General features: G+C 47.1%; 1 protein-coding gene across 2 annotated transcripts; it reads right to left on the reverse strand.

The window, feature by feature from the left end:
- Nucleotides 1–1,799: 1,799 nt before the first annotated feature.
- Emd (emerin) lies at nucleotides 1,800–4,836 on the reverse strand. Of its 2 annotated transcripts, XM_021153484.3 has the most exons (6): nucleotides 4,510–4,815; nucleotides 4,229–4,336; nucleotides 4,014–4,091; nucleotides 3,672–3,805; nucleotides 2,623–2,669; nucleotides 1,800–2,540 (listed from the first exon to the last, which is right to left on the reverse strand). In XM_021153484.3, the coding sequence occupies exons 1-6, from the start codon at nucleotides 4,589–4,591 to the stop codon at nucleotides 2,210–2,212; spliced, it is 780 nt and encodes a 259-aa protein (XP_021009143.1). In that variant the 5' UTR covers nucleotides 4,592–4,815; the 3' UTR covers nucleotides 1,800–2,209. The 2 variants fall into 2 exon arrangements, with proteins under 2 accessions (XP_021009143.1, XP_085694268.1); XM_085838142.1 differs by lacking the exon at nucleotides 2,623–2,669 and having other exon boundaries at nucleotides 4,510–4,836.
- Between the last annotated feature and the right edge of the window lie 4,481 nt (nucleotides 4,837–9,317).

Raw genomic sequence — 9,317 nt, forward strand, 5'->3', positions numbered from 1 at the left:
TGATCTTCAATTCCAGGACAGCCACAGCTACCCAAAGAAAAACCCTGTCTGAAAGTTTTTTTCATATGTACAGCTATTTCACTTCATGTTTATATCTAACATGCATGTCTAGTACACACGGAAGTCAGAAGAGGGCATTAGCTCTCCTGAGAGCGGAGCTGCAGACTGTTTATGAACCAGCATGTGAATGTTGGGAAGTAACCCTGGGTCCTCTGAAAGAGCAACTGCTCTTAACCACTGAGTCACTATCTCTGTAGCCCAGAATTGAATGGTTTAAATTTTCATTCTGAGACACTGTCCTGGAACTCCAATATGTACAAATTCAAAGATATCAATATGTATAAACTCAAAGATATCCTTCTGTTTCTGCCTCCTAAGTTTTGTATCCAGGCATGGTGCTACACACCTTTAATCTCCTCTAAGGGATTAAAGGTATGTAGCACCATGCCTGGATACAAAACTTTAATATTATGCAATATGTATCCAGGATAGACAAGTGTTGGGACGACAATTCCCTGTGTGAAGGTGTGTATGTCCTTCCTCACCTGCCTAAGGCACCTCCTGACTTGTTGAGAGGATAAGCAGGCCTTCTGGGTAGAGAGGGAGACTCTGGGAAAGTCAGAGGTGGGAGATTCGAAACCTATGGGACTAAGGAGAGATAGATAATGAGCTATGTGGCAGCATGCAGAAATGGGTTAAATTAAGAGCTAGGGGCTGGAAAGTTGGCTCAGTGATTAAGAACACTGACTACTCTTCCAGAGGTCCTGAGTTCAATTCCCAGCAACCACATGGTGCCTCTCAACCATCTGTAATGGGATCTGATGCCCTTGTCTAGTGTGTTTGAAGAGAGTGACAGTGTATTCATATGCATAAAATAATAGTAAATCTAAAAAAAAATTAAGAACTAGTTGGAAGCAAGCAAGCCAAGGCCAAGCTTTCATAATAAAAGGTCTCTGTCATTATTGGGAACTGGCACTGAAGAGACAACTTGGTTACATTTGGCACCCCACATCAGTGCCAGCTCCCAATGGCAAAGACCTTTCATTAATATGAAAGCTTGGCCTTAACTTAGGCTTGTTGCAACTAGCTCTTATAACTTAACTCATCTACACTAATGTACATTCTGCCACGTGGCTCATAACCGCTCCTCAGTACCAGTCACCTATTTCTCCCTCCATGTCTGGCTGACAAACCTCTGATTCTTCCCCAGAGTCCTTCTCTCTGCCCAGGAAGTCTCGCCATTTAGCTCTTTATTAAACCAGCAGGTACCTTAGGCAGATGAGGAAGGACAGAAACATTTTAACACAGTGTACAAAAAGATTATCTCCAAAGAAAATCTGGAAACTGAGCAAGAGTAAACAGGCAAAGAGTTAGGATACCCATGGGTGCACTGTAGTCTTTGATTCTACCACCATGCCACCAATCCCAGGAGCTGAATAACAATGTTCTGGCATGATGCCTCATTTCTTTTCTATCCTTGTAACCTCAGATGTTGGTGTTAGCCTCTCCTGACTAAAGTATCTGAATGTGTTGTCACATGCAGTTTTGCCTACATTTCCCATAGGCTTACCCACAAATTTGATTACACGGTAGTTATTTTTCTAGGTGGTTATAAGTACTTCAGGGAGTAGGCCCAGAAATAAAGCCCAAACCATAGACTTATCTGTGGGTAGCATTTGTTTCCTTCCCCAAGGCCAAGCACAACCAAAGGGAAAAGCCACACTGAGTTTGGAGACCTAAAACCAACCACCTGTGCCATGGCAGCCGAGCTCCTATTCCAGTAGGAAGAATCAACAAGGTAAAAATAAACATGTTTATTATCGTGTCCATGAAAGCAAAGCCAGGGTGGTCTTTGTTAATACCCCCTGAAAAGGTGACAACAAACAGGCATGCATGACAACTACCATTGCCACCGCCAAGTTTTCCTCTAATGAAGTGAGGTCCTCCCACCAGACCCCCGTACCCGAAGGGTCAGAGGCAATAGGGCTAGGAGGCTCCAGAGGAAGGTACAGGTAGGCCTACTAGGCTGTAGAAGGCCAACATTTGCTGCTTCCTTGGCAAAATGAGGTGGGAGACAAGCATTGCCTTAGGCTAGGCCCTGCACCCAACTAGAACACACAAAAAAGCCCCTACCCACCCCACCCCCAGCAAACACCGCTAAGGCGATCAGCCAAAACTCCTGGTAAGAGCTGCTCTGAAACCAATACCCTTAGGGATCCATCCAGAAGGGGTTGCCTTCTTCAGCTTGTATGGAATAGTAAACAAAGAGCAGAAAGGCAGCAAAGACCAGGAAAAGTAACAGCTGGCCCCAGAGTGGGACCTGTCGATCCTGGCCCAGAGCAGCAGCAGGGGCCTGCTTTTCTGGCCGAATGGCACGTCGGGTAAGCCATGAAGAGGGAGAAGATGAAGAGGAGGACACAGAAGAGGTGGAGGATGTAGGATAATATGATAAGCCCAGAGAGCTCCTGGAGACATTGGAAATGGGGCGGTAGTGTGCGATGCTCTGGTAGGCACTGTCTTGGCCATAGATGAGGCGCTCCCTGTGGCAAAAGAAGGCAACAGGTAGGCAGGAGAGTCTGAGATTCGAATTTGTCCCTGTCCCTACATATGTTCACTACTCACCTATCCTTGCCTTCCTCTTCTAAAGAAGAGAAAATGTCATCACGCACCTGCAGGATAATTAGGATTAGAAATGGGGAAGAATGGTTTTCCCTAAATGTCTCTGGCTAGCCTGCTCTAATCACATCGTAGGGACCAGAAAATTGCCCCCCATTCTGAGTATGTGGAGCCTCTTTATCTGTGGGGCCTTGCTGCTCAGTTACTAACCCTGTTGACTTTGTTCCAGCATCCTTTTATTCCCCTGGATTCTCAGGAGGCTTAAATCTATATCGTAGATTAATTACTAGAGTAATTAATATGTAACAGGAGCTGTTACATATTCTCTGATCAAAAAAGTTTGTGGGCTGAAGAGGTGGTTCACTGGTTAAGAGCACATATTATTCTTCCTAGGTACCCGAGGTCAATTTCCAGCACACACATCAGGCAGTTTACAACTACCCATAGCTCTAGCTCTAGGAGGAATATGACAATTCTCACCTCCGTTGGTGCCAGCACTCATGCATACTACCCACAGACATGTATGTGAGAATTCTGGAATTTTGGCTTCTTTAAGAAACACAGAAATATTGTAAGAATATGTTTTTGTTTTAATCTTAGGTGTGGGATATGGGGCTGCTTCACAGCAGCTAACTATGAGTTGCCTCATGCTTTTAGCAAAGGTATGTTTCTGTGAGTTTCAGATAGTTTCTACAATTGTGTGATATTTGGAATTCTGGGAATTTTTCATGACTGGGGGTGAAATGGGGGGATACCCACAAACTAACAAAAATTGGCCACACATATGTATAATTCAAGTAATTAAATCTTTTAAAAAAGCCAAAACCCCCAAACATTTGTTATGTGCTGCTGGAGACGAAACCATAGGTAAATACTCTGCTGCTGCTGAGCATCCCCAAATCTAATGGTTTGGAAGGTTCCAACATAGAACTGTTAACCTGACAGCTGTATGCTGACCCTAACCATATTTGAAAGCCAAAGATCCACTCTCTGCACCTATCCAAACCTAGGATTCCCCAAGGCTGTACCCCAGGTATACCTACCAGCCAACTCACCTGGTGATTGAAGGTATCAGCATCTACAAGTGAGGTCCCCGGCTGGCGGAAGCTCTTGGACATGCCCACAGACTCAGGCTCCCCGTATGTCTTGGTGGTCAAATAACTCTCCTCATAGTAGTCATCATTATAGTCTTGGGGAGGAAAACAGTGGTAGAGGAAAAAGTGGTGCCCCTTAACTGGCCTCATCTTCTCCCTCCCCAGCCTGTGTGTGCTGTGTCAGTTTCTCCCCTCTGGAGCCACGGAGAACTGGTACAAGGAGGTGAGGTCTGGGGTTTCCCTGTGCCCAAATCCCGGAAGCATGGGATAAAGACATCAGTGCCCACCCTATACCTGTCTTACCCTTGCTCTGGTAAAGTAAGGCATCTTCTTTTTTGGGCAGATCATACATGTCTGAGTCCACGGAGGCTGAATCCAAGTCTGCATGTGAAGGAGGAGGTACAGGACCATTCGATCTCCAGGCTTCCCCCTACTCCCTCAGTAGCTTCAGCCACACCCTCCCTCCCTAAGACGTGTGCCCCAAGCTGCTCTTTGGGGCTCTGCAGTTAAGGGCTCACCTGAGAACTGATAGGAGAATGAAGACGATGACGAGTTGGGGGGTAAGAGTCTCCTTCTCTGGGTCTCGTACTCGAAGATTTTCTTTTCGTAGAGCTTGCGAGTGGAGCCTGCCCAGACACAGGGTGCGAAGCGGTCAGAGGGCGCGAGCTGAGCACCCCAAGAGCACAAGGGAACACGGGGAGGGGACTTGAGGGGAGGGAGAGGTGGAGAGAACGCTCAGGGAGGAGCGCGGGAAAGCAGTGGACAAGAGAGGTTCTGAGTGCCACCGGGTGCAGCATACCCACAATAGGCCCATGAGGGATGTTGTACTGGCGTAGCACTGCGGCCAGCTCAGTATCGGACAAAACCGCATAGTCGTCCATGGCAGACAAGGCCGGCACCTGGAAGCGGTGTTGAACGCCAGGGGCGGCCGGGGCCTACAGACAGGGCCCAAGAAACCAACAGCTCCGAGCCTAGAAGAAGAAGCGCCAGAGCCTCAAGAGCGGCTGTGGGCGCGTCACGCCGCCGTCACGTTTGCGTCACAGCCGCGGCTACGCAGGTTGCGCGCGCTCCTCAGGGCAGGCCCAAACTAGCCAGAAGGGCCGGTGCAGACCGGTCTAGCCGAGGGAACGGGCTGGGCTGGCAAACAGAAACGTAACGCTTGTGAGAGATTGGCTCGAACAGGGAGAAGGCGGGTCCTTCAGAACTTGTGGGGCAGCGGTTGAGACTTCCTTTGAGAGCTAGGCCGCCGAGGGGTGGAGCTAGCTGACATCACTAGAGGATGCTTTAGAGCGCAACTTACTAGGGATGAGGCAAGTGATTTGACCAAAACCGGCTTGTGAGATTTCCCAACCTGCGAGATCTCACATACTTTTGTTACTGGCTTCATTCCTGATTTCATTCCCCCGGTGTTCCAGTACCTAGGGTACTCAGCCACAGTGTGATCCACAGCAGTGTAAAGCAATCCTGAGAGCGAACCCTTCCAGAGTGCCTAACGCTGCTGTGAGCTCTTTGTATGCTGTCAGACAGGGCTCTCATCACCTAACATAGACACCCACAGACCCCTGGCACTCCCTACCCATCTCTTTTGGTCTTCCCAGTCTCCATGACCCTGGCCCATTCCTGGCCCACCTGCACAGGCCCATTCCCACGTCTTCTCTACTGCCTAGTTCCATCCATGAGGAAATGGGCCAAGTAGCACTGGGCCAAGTGGCCACCAGCACTACAGGATCAAGCAGCTTTCCAAAGGTCCAGGGTATGCCAATGCACACAATCAGAGGGTGCCTGCCTGCCTGCCTGCCTGCCTGCCTGCCTGCCTGCCTGCCCTGTGATGCATGTAGATCTGTACACCTTGTACCTGCCACACTCACTGTTCCATTCACCTTGGGCCCTGAGGAGTTCTGGCGGGGAGAGGTCTTCTTTGGCTGAGTAGAATAGTCTCTAAGCTTGGTGTGACCTTAGAGACCTAGACAAGTGTACAAAGCCTAGAGCACTATTTCTCAACCTCCTTAATGTTGCAATCCTTTAATACAGTTCCTCATGTTGTGGTGACCCCCCCACCCATAAAATTATTGTGTTGTACTTCATAAATGTAATTTCAATATTGCTACAAATTAAAATATAAATATTTGTTATGGAGGATATCTGATATGTGAGATCCAAAGGGATATCGACCCCAGAGGTTCTGAACTGCTGGCCTAGAGGCAAACTATGGGAATTGATGGAGGCTTATTAAGGATCTGGATCAGAGAAAGGTTGCCAAGAAGAGTGACCATGACCATTATATTCTACACAAAGTCATGTGGATCTAGGTATGCTGCCCTTTATTGGAGAGATCTAGAAGAAGGGGTACGCGTAGAAAAGGTGTGTAGGATGCCTGATCTCTTAAATCAGTGCTTCTCAACCTTCCTAATGCTGTGACCCTTGTTGTGGTGATTCCCAATCATAAAATATTTTTGTTGCTACTTTATAATGGTAATTTTTGCTACTCCTATGAGTCATAATGTAAATCTTTTTGGAGACAAGGTTTGCCAGAGGGGTTGTAACCCACAGGTTGTCTTAAATGATAGTGATAGCAAGTACTTTGCTCAGTTCTAGGTTGACCTGATGACACTTTAGTGAAGTTCACAGGCCACTTCTCTATGGAAGTTTAAAGTAGGCAATGGTGAGGAGGTGGACCCCAGTTTTGACCACATACAAAGTGCTTAATGAAGAAGAGTTGCTGTTGGATGGGTTTAAGAGTCAGTGCCCTTTTTGTCTCTGGAAATGGAGCTGCATGGATCTTTGAAAAAGATACAGTATTAAAGAAAGACAGGAGAAAGTTCTTGGGCAGTGTGTGTGTGTGTGAGAGAGAGAGAGAGAGAGAGAGAGAGAGAGAGAGAGAGAGAGAGACAGACAGAGAGAGAGAGAGACTAGAGAGAGAGGCACAGAGAGACAGAGACATTCTGCCCATTAAGCGGCTGCTTCATGAATTTTTTTTTTTGGCCAAATGAGATTTTCCAGCATCCCCCTCCCCCTGTGCTGGCCCCTCTCCCAGAGGCCTCTGCATACAGAATGAATGCTCAGTACTCCCCTCCCCCCATACAGAATCAAGTTGCTTCCTTATGAGGTCAAGGAATTTTTGGTTTGCCTTCTCCCTAAGGAACACCCTCTGCACCTGCCTCAGCACTCTGCCTCCCAATCCTCCTACTATAAGATCCTGTCACAGATGTTACCAGGATGCTGTACTGTGGTCTTCTTGCACATACTGTCTGATGACCTAGACCTTACATCTAGCCCCATTGCAGTGTAGCTCCTTTCTCTATCATTGGCAGAAGAATCAGGATCCCACAGTTGAAAGAGGCCTTTGCAACAGCTTCAAGTTGAGTGATTCATGGAAATATTCTCCCCAGGAAGTCATCTAGGTGCTGTAAGACTAGCTTTATACCAGTCGGAATTTGTCAGAGGGGCTAGAAGGATGTATGTAGGGCATTCTGTGGGTCTCTGGGAAATTCTGAGGAGTAGCCCTTGGCAGGTGTGGTTAATGGAGAAAAAAATCTTGGAAGCAACCCACTCTAAGAATAAGAAAATTGTTGGTCCTATAATTCCACTCAGCACTCAGGATTTTAAGGCAGGAGAACTGAAAGTTTAAGGCCTGAATGAGCTTCAGGATGAATTCAAGGCCACACTGGGTAACTTAGTGAGACCCTGTCTCAAAATCAAAAGTAAAATGGAGGTGTGAGGTGTAGTTTTCTTGGAGGTAGCATACTTGGCTGACTGGCATGAAATTTTAGATTCAATCCCCAAAGTTGTGAGGAAAGGTCTACATGAGAACATTTATTCAAAACAAGAAGAATATGTTTTTAACTTACTATGCTTTTTTTTTTAAACCAAGGAACAGTTAATCCTAAAATTAATCTTCATAGATTTTAGACTTGAAAGGAGTTGGGTACACCAACTTCTTGTGTTTTCAGTGTGTGTGCACTGACAGGGGCAATAAAGAGAGTTCTAATGCAATGTGTTTGGGGGGTGGAGGGTGTCCTGAAATACAACTACATATTCACCACCTCACCCATGCTCCTACCATCTTCCTACTCATTGATCTGATTACCATATATGTGGGTAAATGGGTTTCTCCTCTAAAAGGACAGTCATTTTCACGAACTTTGGTGCAGCTACCTCATGAACCTGAAATCATGCCACTAATTTAGCAAATAATGATAATCCATTTGTCTCTCTAGTAGAGGTTTCCTACTAGACAGAAAGTAAGAGACCTTAATCCTTTTTGGTTTTTAAGGCCTTGCCAAGAACCAGGACACTACACCTCTGAAGAAGGGAAATGTGGATTAATGCATTCCTTTTTGGGAGACCTTAATCCTATTTGGAGGCCAGAATGTGAAATGTCATTGCCAGCAGAGCCTACAAAGTTAGTAAGGCAGGCATGCTCCCTGGAAAGGACCCCAGTGCTTTGCTCTTCAAGTTAAACTACAGATCACCAAATTGACTCTGCAAATGTGGTCAAACTCCCTCCCTCACTCTTCTTTCCATCTTTGTTATTGTTTGTTTTTGAGACAGGGTTTTTCTATATAGCCCTGGCTGCCCTGGAACTCACTCTGTAGACCACGATACCTCAGACTCACAGAGATTCTCCTGTCTGCCTCTAGAGTGCTGGGATTAAAGGCGTGTACTACCACTGCCTATTCTTTCCCATTCCTTCCTTCCTTCCTTCCTTCCCTTCTCTTCTTTCTTCTATTGTAGCTTGCCCTTCCTTCCCTTCCTCACTCTTTCTTCTTACTGTGTACACACAGGCATGATGCAAACATAGCTCAATTGGGGTTGTAGGGAAAAAAATAAAATAACTGAATGTTGAAATGTAACTTCTTTATTTGGCCTTCCCCTAGAAAGTGACATTTGAGTTGAATCTAAAGCTACCAGGAAATGGCCATGTAGAAGAGGAAGAGAGAGCTTGACAATATTAGGTAATGGCTATGTCCACTAAGTTCACAGATATTTGACTCTTTGTACCACATCGCACATTCCCAGGCTTTGGGACTGCATTTGATAGCTTTGAGAATTCAGTATATTTCTTCTGTTTGTTCCCAGGCACCTAACAGGGACCAAATCAGTAATAGCTGAAGGTGGGGGTCGGGGTGTCATCACAGGGCTCAGGGACCTACTGGGGTCTTAGGAGTAGTTTGTGCTCACTACAATTAATTACCTGTTATCTCATCCCATGGAGCAAGATCTGACTTGTGCGGCCAACCCAGGCTTGCTCAGAGACAGAAGGCTGTGACTGTAGGGAACTCCTCAGAATAGGTGGCCTTGGAACAGAGCCTCCTTTCTAGCCAGGAAACACTTGGCTCCCCTACACTCATCTAGCCTCGTAAAGGTTGGTCCTAAACATAGGGTTTGCAGACCCTGTTCTGGAGGTGAGCCCTACTCCCTTGAAGCCTGGCAGCCTTCACAGAGCGGTGAGCTCATGGGGTGGGGGGTGGGGGGGCGCGGCGTCGCTAGTTAGCGGGGCACTTGAGCTCGTGGCGAGCCCCGCACCCCCTCCCTGCCCCCAGCTCCCGGGCGATTTTTACCAATTAAGGCTTTCTTGCCGGGCCGGGCGCGGGGCGGGCGTGGGGC

The sequence above is a fragment of the Mus caroli genome, unplaced genomic scaffold (genome assembly GCF_978045245.1).
Source record: "Mus caroli unplaced genomic scaffold, Mus_caroli_1 scaffold_5, whole genome shotgun sequence".
Lineage (NCBI taxonomy): Eukaryota > Metazoa > Chordata > Mammalia > Rodentia > Muridae > Mus > Mus caroli.